This window comes from Acartia tonsa, chromosome 4 (assembly GCF_053477335.1).
Source record: "Acartia tonsa isolate MP-2025a chromosome 4, ASM5347733v1, whole genome shotgun sequence".
Lineage (NCBI taxonomy): Eukaryota > Metazoa > Arthropoda > Copepoda > Calanoida > Acartiidae > Acartia > Acartia tonsa.
In genome coordinates this window covers 48,612,804-48,627,757 of record NC_137263.1, presented here as the reverse complement: position 1 = coordinate 48,627,757, position 14,954 = coordinate 48,612,804, and the positions used below count along the sequence as shown (strand labels likewise).

Here is a 14,954-nt window from a genome sequence, read left to right as displayed (position 1 = left end):
CATTCACATTGAATATCATGGTATCTCTGTTCAATGTTGTCATTCATGTTTAATATTAAGTACGTGTTGTAGCCTAATCTAGACCTGATTTTTTACAGGGTACAGAGCCTGCTCGTACAGAGCCTGCTCGTTTGTTTTAAATTATGTTTTGTGTAAGTAATATTTCATCTTAAAAAAAAAACAATTTTCCCTACACTTGTCCATCAGGCTGTATGTATAATTGTTAGAGTGTGTGCCAATTAGCTACATTACTTTTCCCTCACCTAAAAAGAATTATTTGATGTGTGGCGTAAAAAAAATTATTTCAATATATAAAACTTTTATTAACATTTTTATTTATAAATTCCCTCCTCAGAATTTATATATTAACAAAAGTATGAATATTAGACTTGATCTTTTATTTTGGAAAAATAAACTTCTATAGAAATAAATTTTAATAAAGGTTTTATTAAAGAAATATATTTTTGTACAATAAATGTGGTGTTGTTAACTAGGAATTACAGAGTAATTACAAAATTTGAATCATGTAAAGAAAACTAAGTTTTTCCGAAAATGGGCAAAAATTACCTTGCTAAGATTTGACCTCAGAAATATCAGAGATAGAACCTATGTTCTGTTCAGTTATTTGTAAAGCATGTAATGACGCTTCTTAAGATCGATTCTAGCTCACACCAAGCCCATCTGAGGTCAAATCTTAGGAAGTTAATGCCTCCCATTTTTGGAAAAACTTCGTCTTCTTACACGACCCCAAAATTTTGACCCTTTGGCAAATAAATAAAACTTGCTGATACTCTAGTCCTGCAATACTAATTAAAAGTAAGATTTTTGCAAAGTAGGTATTATAAAATAAGTAAATCAGTATCTATCTATAAAGTTTAAGTTTGATTTTATAATTGTATCCAACAGTGAAATTAATATTTACTTGTGTGCCTTTTAAAGGTTAGATGGTAGAAGTTTATACATAAACTTTAAGTTTTTTCAAATTCAAGTTATTTTTAGACGCCTTTGTTCTTTTAATTATATTCTATGAAACTATTATTTAAGATAGGACTGATTGCAATTTGCAAATGATATTAAATGTCAAACATGTTATTTTTTTCTTTTAATGTATTTTTTACTTAACTAAAGTGTTTGACGAACAATAAATAGCTTAATTTATAACGAGGAATTGGATTTAATGCAAAAAAAAATAACAAAAATAATCATCAATTATTTGTGATTACTCCCCTAAACAAATTTTATCATTTTTTTGCTGAAAATCTCTAAAAATAACTTGTTTTTGCAGGATCTTTAGTTACATGTATAAAACATTTTTTAAAAAATACATATATAGTTATCATTTTTGTGGTTAAGTGTAATAAGACAATTATTACCTACCAAATAATCTATCTACAAAAAAAATATTTGTCTATAAGCTAACAAAGGACTTTAATGTGAGTTATAAAATAGTGTACATGGTGTTTATACCACTTCTTATGCATGCTTGCACAAATATCAAGGTGTCTCATTATGATATATTGCACAAATAAAAGTTACTTCTTTCAAATCAATTTTTCTTAATAATATTAAACTTAAAGAGTTCGAAGGTACCCAAAAATGCAGATAGAGAGAGGGGACAATGGACTGTTTATTACACTAGTTCCCAAAGATTTATAATTACGTTTTTTATTCGTTGGCATAAAAACTTTGGGGACTATTTTCAGTAATTTTCATTGGTTGAGTGTTCAAACGTTTCAACCTTCAATTTTAATATACAGATGGGGTAATTTTTTACGATCATTGGGGATATACATCAATTTATCGTCCATTGTCTTATCCCTTTAGATCCCTGCTCAAAATGACAACAGAATTCATCTTTAAATGAGACCCCTTTCTGCACTCTATATTTACACAATATTTCCTTATTTATTGACTGTTTGCAAAACTGTATTACCATATAATATTCAACAATAATACAATACTATATAATATTTACGTGCATATGATGTAGGGTTGGGCCGGATACCGGATATCCGGCGGATTTCTAATGCCGGATATCTGGTAACCGGTCGGATATCTGGCCAACGTTCGATATCTGGCAAATTACCGGATATTTGGCATTAAAAATCAGCCGGATATCTGGTAACCGGATAGGTTCGAAATTCGGTATCCGGCCGGATATTGAAAATGGCCGGTTATCCGGCCCAACCCTAATATAATGTAATGTCTAATGTTGGCTTATAGAAATATTTTAGTGATGATTTTGGGTCTTAAATTCTCTTATTTCAATTGGCCTTTTTGTGTCAGGTTTTGTGTTCTATGTTAAACTATGTTTCAAAGTATGTTTTTTTTTTGCTTGAAACAATAATATGTATTTGTATCCTTTAAAGAGGGGGGGGGGGGGGGGTGGTAGATATTTCGTTTTACTTACAATTGAAAGCTCAAAGCCAAGAAATTCTTTACTACGAGGTGTCTACTATCCCCCTCCCACCTTCCGCCCTCTTGTAAATTATAAAAAATCCGCATTTAAATGTTTCATTTTTATGCTGAATTTTATTCATAACATCATTTGTAAAAAATCATAATACCTTCCTCATTTTAATTTTAGCCCTGGTGTTATTTTTAATTTTGTGAGTATAATATATTAACAATTTATGCTTACATTTATGTACACTGTTAAAAAAAACACTCAAGGAACTTTATTTGCAATTTTTTTTTCTTTTAAAATAAACCATTTAACATTTCCATAGTTGCATTTTAGAGATATTTTAAACTTTATGGTAGGGGTGTATATTTTTCTATTAATTTTTATCTCCCTCTTCCATTTCTTTCCCAATTAATATAAACAAAATAGGTAAAAAAAAATCCTCACCTTATAGCAAATATCCACCACCCTTCCTTTTTTTGACTACAATATTTTAACCAAGTATTGTAATTAAAAGTTTCTTAAAATGATTTTATTTTGCAGTGTACAACAATACAGTTTCTGTTTCATAAGTGAAGCTGAATTTTGTTGATTTGTTTTATTTTTAGATATTTAAAATGTCCTTTTTATGAGATAAAATATTTATGTGAAAACTATTATTCCATTTAATTAAAGGTAGAAAAGTTTTAGCTAGGTAATTATTTCTATTATAAATCAAAAGGGATCACTAAAATCATGTTCAAATGCATTTTGTGCAACTAACTCTTTTAATTTTTAGTGATAAATACTTAATTTAAAATTTTGATTTCAATTAGGTAGTTAATTTGAAACGCTGGACTTTTTTATCCTTGTTAAATATATACTGATATTAACATTTTATCCTATAAATCTGTACCAATCTTTGAAAAATACTCTGAAGATCCCATTTACTAATTGATTAATATAAACATATTATTGTGCTCATTAAAAAGATATTTACTTTGAAACATTGTCAGCGCAGAACCTGTTTTTATAAATTTTAATTGTACAAAAATGATGTTAATGTTACTATAATAAAAAAATATAATTTTTATGTCATGTTATGTTTTAAAAGAAAATTTGAAAATTGTGTTCATTTATTTAAATTTGTGTAAACTGGAGTTTTATTTGCCATACTTCCTAATTTTATTTCAATCTATCAAGCACAGAAACTGAAATATATATTTTTTGTCCAATTATTGTGTTAATTATTTTGTAATTTCCGTCATGTATCTAAGGGATAAGACAATGGCCGATAAATGATGAACATCCCCAAAGATGATAACAAAATTAACCCTTCTGTATAGTAAAATTAGGGGGTTGAAACGTAGGGGTTTTGAAATAGTAACACACAATCCGACCACCTTTTTGGTTATAATGTGTACATATTTAGGTTGGAGTTTTGCATTTTATCGTCCTAATAAATCCACTGAAATTATTTGGTATGCTTCGAGAAACTTACTCCAAAGTTAACATTGAATGACAATCTAGAATAATAATAAATTTAGCAGCGAATCTTATAAAACAATTACCATTACAATTACAACGTTATCGGATAGGTTATCAGAAGTCAGCAAAATCTTCAAAACAAAGACCCAATGGTAGAATTTTAAAGGTTATGAAATTTTAGCATTCTATCTTTACTAGCAAGAACATTAAATCCCATTTAGACTTTTTAGCAAACGAACGGACCCAATGCTTATTTGTATGAATAGCAGCGGAGGAATTAACGTTTCCCACTCACCGTTAAGAATGCCTGCTTATTTAATATAAAATATGAGTTGCTCAAGGTTTGTTCATGTTCGCAAGTCCTTATAATTTGTTGAGCTTCACTTTTATGGATGTTTTCATCCTTGGTTTTTATTTAGTTTTACAATTACGAACAATAATATGAATTAAAACACCGTCTGAATATGAAAATTTATTGAGATTATACAAGAATAATAAAAGATCAAAATTGAATCGCCTGGCTTGGATCACCACCTAAAAAAATAATTTTAAGTAGATATTTTTGAAGAAATTTAGAGATTCCCCTTTTAGACTAGACTAAGATATTAAGAATGCAGAAGAATTTAAAGAGGGATTGGGAATTTCAAGCCTAAGCCCCAGATTCTGCAATATGGTAAAAAGTAATATAAATAGCAACAAATTTAGAATACATATTGTACACTTCAGTTGCTTTATTCTATGCATTTAGATTTTTAAAAGCGAGGCTTTTCTATAATTGGGTCGGTCCGTCCGTACGTCCGTGACAGATAGCTTTTCTTGTTAGTTTAGGCATGTTAGAATTGTCCTATCGATTTTACATTTTGCATGGCAGCATGATGATTCCTGTAGTAGTTAGGTACGATTTAGAAAGCGGAGCAACTTTATAATCGTTACCAGCATGTCCGTACGTCAATTTTAAACATGTTGATTTCTAACTTTTTTAACAACAAATTTTTATGTGATAAAATCATCCGATTTTTCTGATTTTTGGAATAATGATTCCTTGGACACCAAAGTACAATGTTATGGGCGAAGCATCTCTATAATCAAGTCCTAAAAGTGTTGGTATTTCCATAAAAATTATTCTGTATTTACGCAGTTTTTGACCCAATTTACTAACAATTTTGTTTCTACTTTTGTTCTTTTTATTCTGATTTTTCAGTTCGAACACTCTACAAGTGTTAATGTTCGTTAGTTCTACTGTTTTAGAGCATCGCTTTTATGGATGTTCTTATCCTTGTTAAATAGTGAAGCTACTTCATAAATATTTTGTGTCAATTTTTAAATAATGTCCTAATGATAATATGTGAAATCTTATAAAGTTTCATAGGCTAGCCTAGGAAACAGGGTTTCCTAGGCCTTATCCTTATACTAAAGTAACAGGATGTCTGTGTGTTTGTGTGTCTGTACCGAAGGTTCTCGCTAACCGATCGGGTTCTCCTAAACAGGGTAGATTCTCATATGTCCTGGGAAGGCTTATAACTATTTTGGGGGAGGGTACCACCACCCTCTCCAGAGAAATAAATTTTTTTTTTAAATTTCTCGATTTTAGAAAGAGAGTTCAACGAAACATAAACGTCAAACGCAAAATATAAATATAAAAAAAACATTTAAAGTGCCACTAGAGGCCTCTAGGGGCGTAGCTGCTAGTGTAAATATAAAGGAATATTTATATATTTAGTCAGAAACACCAATTCTAATACCCCCTTTTCTTCAAATTAGAGCATATTTCTAGGCCCTGTGGGCATCCCTAACGTGCTTAATTTCCATGAACATAGCTCAACCTAACTTTTGTTTGTTTTAAAGCTTGGGTCTTAGATCCAGCAGTACTTTTACCTATGACACTGCTGGTGGCAATGTTTCTGTTGTCGATGATAGTTTGTGTCCAGTCCTGGTCCATTATCCTGGTGACAGTGTCCACCAGGACCTGCCTTACCCGGGTCACATTGTCTGCCAGCACCTTCAACACTGACTGGGTGCACACCTACGTTTAAAATAGTTATTTATCGCATCGTATTATAAACAGCTTTCCGTGGATATAAAGATGTACAATTATAAAACCAATTTTTTTAGACCCGAGATGCTGAAGTATGGCAGAGAACCGGTTCTAATCAACCGGATATTAATCGGTTTTGAATTGATACTGGAAATATAGTTTTAGCGAGGGTTTCTTATGCTTATTAACTTGCAAATAATGTAAATTTTTTTTATCAAGCATTTATATAATCCTCTCACCAATCTTCCCTTTATTTTTTACTTTTCTTATCTCTCTATTAATCTTCTCTTAATAAAATAAACCAGTGGATACTCCCCCTAGAGACCTCTTGGGGCACTTTAAAGAAGGGGAGGTTGGGGAACATTTTAGTTTTAAACAGAAAAAGTTAAAACAAATTTGGTAGATTTTTTACATGGGCCATCTCTCATGGGAGTGTGGAGGAAAAAGTTTAAAAAACCTTCCTATGAACTATACGAGGCTTCATTGTAAATAAGAATTATATCGGTTTAACGGTCAGTGATATCTTTCTGTACACACAGACAGACAAACATCATGTTACTTTTATATAAGACAAATGAATTAATAGATATGATATACCCTCAGCTATGTCAAACTAGTTTAAATCATCAGAAGAGAAACTATTCAATAAATATGTAAATATAGCTGATAAAGTGCCTGATAACAGTAGGAAACTAAGTTTCTACCTGATTATCTGTTTTATAGTAGTCATAATCAGTAGCCAGTGCTTTGGATGTATAGCTGATACCTACCTGATACCAGAAAGAAACTAAGTTTCTTCCAGATTATCTGTTTTTCAGCAGTCATAATCAGTAGCCAGTGCTATAGATGTATTGCTGATAGCTGGCTGATAACAGTAGGAAACTAAGTTTCTACCTGATTATCTGTTTTCCAGCAGTCTAAATCAATAGCCAGTGCTATGGATGTATACTATAACTGATACCTATCTGATAACAGTAGGAAACTAAGTTTCTGCCTGATTATCTGTTTTCCAGCAGTCATAATCAGTAGCCAGTGCTTTGGTTGTATAGCTGATACCTACCTGATACCAGAAAGAAACTAAGTTTCTTCCAGATTATCTGTTTTTCAGCAGTCATAATCAGTAGCCAGTGCTATAGATGTATTGCTGATACCTGGCTGATAACAGTAGGAAACTAAGTTTCTACCTGATTATCTGTTTTCCAGCAGTCATAATCAGTAGCCATTTCTATGGACGTAAAGCAGATACATGGCTGATAACAGTAGAAAACGAAGTTTCTACCTTATTATCTGTTTTCAACCATTCATAATCAGAGCTATGGATGTATAGCTGATACCAGTAGGAAACTAAGTTACTACCTGATTATCTGTTTTTCAGCAGTCATAATGAGTAGCCAGTGCTATGGATGTTTAGCTGATACCTACCTGATACCAGTAAGAAACTAAGTTTCTACCTGATTATCTGTTTTCCAGCAGTCATAATCAGTAGCCAGTGCTATGGATGTATAGCTCATACCTGCCTCTTTGGCCAAGCATACCTACAAAAGACAAAGAAATTTTCAAATCTGAATTTTTAGCTTCTAAAAAATTGCGTAGTTGCCAAGATAGGCCAGCTCTTGCTGAATATAAACATTCACTTTTAATCAGGGATCTAAAGGGACAAAACAATGGCCGATAAATGTATGTACAATGTACATCCCCAATGATGATACACAAAATTACCCCTTCTGTATATTACAATTAGTGATTGAAACCTTTTGACACTCAACTTAATGAATCAACCAGTCAAAATTCATTAAAAGTCCCAATGGTTTTTAAGCCACTTCACGTGAAGAGGGAATTCCTGGATGAACTGAAAGAGAAGAATTTATCATCTTTCAGTGAAGCCTCTACTGAGGCCCAATTCAAAGAAAAATAGAGAACCATTGTGCGTGGCCTACGCTCTGAAAAGAAGGGATAAATGGCGATGATGATGGTTTTTAAGCAAACGAATAAAAAAACGTTATTAAAAAAACTTTGAGGACCAGTGTAATAAACATCACATTGTCACCCCAACCTGACTTTTATTATCTCATTGGAAAACAACTTTTTAGGGAAAATTAGAAGTGGGCTGTTACCAAAAACCCTCTTAGGGTGAAGCCCTAGAAGCTGGGGGCGAAGATTCTTGAATGTTTACACGTAACCAACTGAATAGACTTTGGGGCCTAAGTAAATATTGAGTCTGTATAGAAAATAAATTAAATCTATATCCGAAACAAACACACAAACACAAAATATATTAACAAACTTTACTTTTATCAGATACAAAAAAAAGTAAATATATTGTAAAAAAAACTTTAACAAAGATAAAACAGCCGCTAGTTGCATAGGCGTCCAAGGGGGGGAATAATGGGGCGATTACCCCCCCCCCAAACGAATTTGGTGGTGCCGTAGGCACCCCCAAAATTTTTTTCATTTTACCCCCCCCATTTAAATTTACCCCTACCCTGGGGGTGCCGTAGGCACCCCCAACCATTTAGGAGGGGGTATTTACCCCCCCCAAACAATTTTGGGGGGGTAAATACTCCCCCCAAAATAGAAAATCTCTAACAAAAAAAATTTTTGCGCACTTCGCGCGCATTTTTAATACTATATTTTTGATAAAATTTAAATTACCCCCCCCAAAAATTTTACCCCGGGGGTAAATTTTGGGGGGGGTAAACAAATTTTACCCCTGCCAACAGATTTTAGGGGGGGTAATTACCCCCCCCAAGCAAATTTTACCCCCGGGGTAAAAATTTTGGGGGGGGTAAAAAAAATTTGCGGCGCGCTTCGCGCGCCATTTTACCCCCCCCAAAACCGAATTACCCCCCCCTTAAAAAATTTTTACCCCCCCCAAAATAAAAAGCTTGGACGCCCCTGGCTAGTTGTCCCCCAGAGTTAATTCGCTGAAGTTATGATTCATATGCACACGAAGATTCAAAGAATCCTTTGGCAAAGCTTCGCGCACACATGAGTGTATTCTATGTTACATTACAAGCTGGCCCGCAATTCTCGTGGAAGCTACTCGATTATTACACCAACCTGGCCTAGAGTTTTCCTATTAGTGTTCAATGTTAATACGCGACTATTCACGTGCATCGACAAAGAAAAGGGTGTTTAAAGTTTCTTGATAAGTTGTATCCTAACCTCCTTTATAAAGAAGGTGTCTTAACTTTTTTGCTTTTTATTTAAAATAGCTAGTCGGTGTTTTTAGTAAGTAATAGATGTAAAATTGTCCATAGAATTTAGATATGCAATCGTTTTTTTTTGTAGACCTCTTATTTTTTAAGTAATTTAAGTTTTTAAAAAAAATTTAAGTCGGTTTTAAGGTCTACAAAAAAAGAGGTCTACAAAAAAAAACCGATTGCATATCTAAATTCTATGGACAATTTTACATCTACTACCTACTAAAAACACCGACTAGCTATCTTAAATAAAAAGCAAAAAAGTTAAGACGCCATCTTTTCATACAACTTACACAACATTAGAGTAAAACACTAGAGGGGGAAGGTGTTATATAAAGTTATATGTCTCCATTCTAAGGACCCTGTACCGACTTTTAATACCTTCTCTTTAGATTACAATTAGTGGTTGAAATATATGGTCACTCAATTTAAAAAACTAACCAATCAAACTTCATTATAAGTCCCCAAAGTTGTCAAGCCAACGAATAAAAAACTTTGGGGACATGTGTAATAAACAGCCCATTATCCCCCCTCTCTCTCTCGGATTTAACCCAGACAAAATGATTAAACTACAGCTAGCGATATAATGCGACACTATTAAAATTCACAACTTATTTATGTTTTACTACCATATCTCCTCTACAATAGTGTCTGTTTGGTATGTTTTATAATAACGTTTTCTTATTTGTTGGCCCAACAACTTTGGGGACTTCTACTGAATTTTGATTGGTTCATACATAAAGTTGAGTGTATAAACGTTTCAACCACTAATTTTAATCTACACAAGGGGTTATTTTGTTTATCATCATTGGGGATGTACAACAATTTATCGGCTATTGTCTTATCCCTTTAGATCCCTAACCCTCCCCATCTCTTTAAAGATGGCAATTAAAAAAACACAAAGAAACACGTCTACTTAATGACTTAACCACCAATGCTAGAAATTTATCTATTTCACTTTCTTGTTTGCCAATTCCGTCAACTGATGCATGCATTTGTTCTTGTTGAATATGCGAATTTATATTTGTGTTCGTGTTAAAGACAGACAGACACATTCCATTAAAAGGACTGTCCACAAGAAAAACAAATTTAGATTTTTGAAAATCAAACATTATTATTAAAACATTATTCGATTGTCCATGGTAATTCTATGTATTATATGTTAAAAATTAATTTTTGTCAGCTTGACATTAGCAAAGCTTTTGGTGAAAATCTCAGGGTTTTTTAACAATTTTCAGGTATCGTTAATTTTAAAAAATATTTTTTGTCTATGGTTCTATTCAATAGGGAATACAAATATTTAGAGAATATTATCATTCTACTACTGTTTTCAAGCCTTAACACTCACACCTTTACAGAATTGACCCTCAACCTACTCCTCTCTTCATCTATTTGTAAAATATTTGCCTTTTTCGTCAAATTATGCATGAAACTGTTCCTGTTGAATATGCGAATTTATGTTTCTGGTTGTGTTAAAGACGGACAGACATATTCCATTAAAAGGACTATCCACAAGAAAAAAAAATTTAGATTTTTAAAAATTAAACATTATTATTAAAACATTATTTGATTGTCCATGGTAATTCTATGTATTATGTTAATTTTTGTCAGCTTGACATTAGCAAAGCTTTCGGTGAAAATCTCAGATTTTTTAAAACAATTTTCAGGTATCGTTAATTTAAAAAAGATATTTTTTGTCTATGGTTCTATTCAATAAGGAATACACATATTTAGAGAATATTATTCTACTACTGTTTTTAGCCTTAACACTCACACCTTGAAATGAAATGAAATGAAATGAAATGAATGAAATGAAATGAAATATTTATTTTATGACACATACAAAAAAATATATATACATTACATGGTATAATCACAAACAAACAATAAAATTGATCATGATTACTTATAGTTTAATAATAAAGATAATAGTATTCACATTCAAAATTCGTGTCAAAGGACTAATTAATCTCTCTCGAGGTAATATTAAGTAGCCTTTGCAGATAGGAAAAAAATGATAAAAAAATATATTAGATAACATGAAGCTTAATTATTTAAAATAAGAACTTACGCATTATATATGATGGGGATTATAATGTGGAATTGTAAGGAAGGGAATTGGAGGGGAAAGTAACATGATGTGTGTTTGTAATATTGACTAAAAACATTTATAATTAATATGAGGGGTAAATCAGTGAAGACTTGTAGAACAGACAGAATAAATGTTTTACATTCTTAGGTGGCAAGAACGGCAAAGAAGTCTATAACATGTTATGTCTATTTTTGCTAGAAGGCATTTTTTTAGCTTACTCTTAAATTGATTTAGGTTTAAGGCATTTTTTATATTATCACGGTCGTCAAAACTGTTCCATATCTTTGGAAATGAACAAATAGGAAGCCTCTCTACTAAGTTAATTCGAGAAAAGGGGATAGTTAAATTATTATTGTTTCTCAAAACGAAGTTACCATTTAATTCACCTCGTCTAGGCCACATATTATTAAAAGACCTTGGCAACAAATTATTTTTGTACTCATACATAAATTTTAGTTTGAAGTAATGAGCTAGAGATTCAAAGGGTAAAATATTGAGATTTTTAAATAAAGGACTAGAATGGCTATAGTAGGTTGCTTGCTTAATACATCTCACAGCCATTTTTTGTTTAGTGATTATGCCAGTAAGATTTGTGGGTGATGCACATGAGTAGATAAGGATTCCATAAACTAAATGACAATGAAAAATAGAGTAATATAGAGCTTTGAGAGCTTTTTCAGTAAGTAGACCTTGACATTTTCGGAGACAAAATAATGATTTAGAGAGCTTTTTGTTTAATTCATTTATATGAACCTTAAAATTCAAGGCTGGATCCAAATAAATACCCAAGAATTTTATAGCTGGAATATCACTTTCATGGTTGACAAAGTCAATTCTATGTCTAAGTAAAGGGTTAGGGTTAAGGGTATTTGGATCATTATCATCAAAATATAGATTGATTTCATTCCATGGAATAAGGGAGGGAGTAGGATAAAATATAGTGAATTTTGTTTTGTTGGGATGTAAAGACATTTGATTAGCCCTAAACCACTGGGAAATATTTTTGAGTTCTGCATTAACAAATTCAACAAGCTCATTTAGGTTTTTACCAGAGGCTAATATAGTAGTGTCATCACAGAAAAGTAGGACTTTTAAAAGTGTTGACTTAGGCAAGTCATTAAAAAATATAAGAAACAAAATAGGACCTAATATGCTACCTTGAGGCACTCCACTATCTATCTCTAATGGATCAGAGTCAAAAAGGCCAAATTTAACAAATTGATTTCTATCTGTTAAATATGATTCAAACCAATTAAGCAAGTTCCCATTAATACCAAATTTCTGTAGCTTCATAAGAAGAGTATTTTTAGGCACACAATCAAATGCTTTGCGAATATCACAAAAAATTCCAATAGTATACTCCTTATTATTCATAGCTTTACTTACATGATTGAGTAAATGAATCATAGGATGATATGTTGAATTATTTGCCTGGAATCCAAATTGAAGTTCATCAATAAGATTATTATCAGAAAGATAAGCTTGCAAATTAATGGCAATGAACTTTTCTAGAATTTTTGAAAAAATAAGAAGTAGAGAAATTGGCCTGTAATCATTAAGATTGAAAGGATCTCCGCCTTTTTTGAAGACAGCTGTTACTTTAGCCATTTTGAATTGTTCAGGTACAGAGCCAAGTTCAATTGATTTATTGAAAATATGACATAAAGGATCTAGAATTTGTGAAACGACTTTTTTCAATAAAAAAGATGATATTCCAAGGTAGTCACAGGATTTTTTTAGGTCAAAATTATTAACAATTTCAGTTATAATTGCAGGTGTGATTGGGGGAATGTTAAATAGGTTGCCAGATTCTTCAAGATAAGAGTTAGGGGATCTCTCAGTAGGGGGTATAGCCTGTCGAATGTTAAAAGCAATGCTAGAAAAATGCCTATTAAATGCCTCTCCTATGTTCTTATCACCAATGATCTCATTACCATCAACAATAATCTTATTAGTTGAAAATTTTCTTTTTGAATTCAAACCAGCGACATCTTTAATAATTTGCCAACTCTTTTTAAGATTGTTTTGGTTGGAGACAAGTAGATTACTATAATATAACTTTTTTGCAGTTTTCAGAACTTTGTTAAACACGTTTTTATATTTAGTATACAATTCCTTATTTTCAGTTGTTGGAACTTTTGCTAATCTAGATTGTAATTCAAATTTCTTATTCCTAGACCTTAATATGCCTTTGGTCATCCAATTTTGGATCATGTGGTAGTTTTTATTAAATCGAATTTCCTTAACAGGAATATTTCTCTCAAAAGAAGCTTGAAATAAATTTTGGAAGATAGCATAGCTTTCTGTGGGGTTATTTTTGGCATAGACTTCATTAAAAGACAAATTACTTAAGTCATCTTTAAAGCTTTCAATATTAACGTCAGAAAAATCTCTAGTGGAAATTACTTTTGGGTTTGTCTTATGTTTATTAGTGCTAATAAAATGAAAAGTTGAGAAATGGTCGCTCAAATAAGTAGTTATTACTCCAGAAACCATTTGATCCTTAATATCATTTGTCCAGATGTGGTCAATAAGCGTAGCTGTATTGTTATGGGCTGAGACTCTTGTAGGGTTAGAGATCAGCTGCAGGAAGCCAGCGCTAAAAAGCATGCTGACAAAATCAGCTGTATAATTATGTACATTGTAAGCAAACAAATCTAAATTAAAGTCTCCACAAAGAATTGCTTTACATTTTCGCTCCGTGATAGAGTCTAAAATGCCTTGAAAATGTTCCAAAAATAACTCTATTTGCATATTAGGTGTAAGATTGTTTAACCCAGTGCTAGGGGGTCTGTAGAAATTACCAATAACAAGTTTTTTCCTGTTGATAAACTCCAATTCTATGAACAAACTTTCAATAATTTTTTCATGAAAAATAGAATACTCATTTAGAACAGAAAAATTTAAAGATTTGTTAATATAGAAAGCTACGCCTCCACCCACAAAAGTTGTTCTTGTTTTAAATAGAATAGGATGATATAAAGATATTTCAAAAATGGATGGAATAACAATGGAATAACATTCTTGTAAACAAATGATGTCAAAAATAACCCCTTTCTCTTTCCAAAAATGAATTAGATCAGAAAGGCTAGAAAATTTAGAATTAATAGATTGAATATTCAAACTGAGGATAGAAATGTTTTTTGAATTTTTAAATTTTTCACAAAATTTATCAGGAGAATAGTATGAGCTCTGTATGTCTAATTCTCGATAAATATCAACCTCTTCATTTTCTTCAAAAAGCAATCTGTGAAAATTGTTGTTACTTAGATTGTCTGTCCCAAATCTATGAAATGATTCATTCATTTATAATAAATCCAATGTATGAAGAAACAATATACAAACACACAAACCAAAAGTAAGAAAGGATAGAGAGGGGGTGCAGGGAAAGGAGGGACTGGATAGGGATGGGAAAAAGGGGGGGGGGTGAAAGTCATAAATACATACAGGTGTACAAGGGGTGTAGGGGTTGTAAGAAGGGTAGGAGAATGGGAGGGGGTAGGTATAGATCTTACACTTCCGGTAATACGGACAATTTTTACTATTTTTCATATCCTATATTTGGGGTGTCCAACAAATTTTAAAATATTAAAATCATTAAAGAAAAACAAATGTTTTTTTAGAAGAGGTGTAAAAGATAGTTTGTATGGTACTGAATAAAATCCTAATTATTATAATAAAATATTTTTTTATCTAGAGCTAAAATTATTGTATATTGAGAAAAAAACAGAGGAATCAGATAAGAATTAATGC

At 31.7% G+C, this 14,954-nt stretch overlaps 1 protein-coding gene and 2 long non-coding RNA genes across 6 annotated transcripts in view; 2 read left to right on the top strand and 1 right to left on the bottom strand.

Annotated features, from left to right (window-relative positions):
• The first annotated feature begins 796 nt into the window (after window positions 1-796).
• Window positions 797-2,759, top strand: LOC145317542 (uncharacterized). Of its 4 annotated transcripts, none has more exons than XR_013879023.1 (3): window positions 797-939; window positions 1,286-1,354; window positions 2,287-2,647. It is a non-coding gene; the product is annotated as an uncharacterized LOC145317542 (long non-coding RNA). The 4 variants fall into 4 exon arrangements; XR_013879024.1 differs by having other exon boundaries at window positions 810-939; window positions 1,334-1,354; XR_013879021.1 differs by having other exon boundaries at window positions 837-939; window positions 1,286-1,347; window positions 2,287-2,759.
• Window positions 2,760-2,921: 162 nt separating this feature from the next.
• On the top strand, window positions 2,922-3,618 carry LOC145317541 (uncharacterized). The gene is made up of 2 exons (XR_013879020.1): window positions 2,922-3,098; window positions 3,224-3,618. It is a non-coding gene; the product is annotated as an uncharacterized LOC145317541 (long non-coding RNA).
• A 712-nt stretch (window positions 3,619-4,330) lies between these two features.
• The window catches only part of LOC145317538 (S-methyl-5'-thioadenosine phosphorylase-like), a 29,711-nt gene continuing 19,087 nt past the window's right edge, over window positions 4,331-14,954 (bottom strand). The window contains exons 8-10 of the mRNA XM_080158668.1: window positions 7,358-7,441; window positions 5,747-5,894; window positions 4,331-4,405 (exon numbers count right to left, since the gene is read on the bottom strand). Of these exons, the coding sequence (XP_080014794.1) occupies window positions 4,374-4,405; window positions 5,747-5,894; window positions 7,358-7,441 (264 nt within the window). The 3' untranslated portion in view covers window positions 4,331-4,373. The remainder of the gene's footprint in view (window positions 4,406-5,746; window positions 5,895-7,357; window positions 7,442-14,954) is intronic.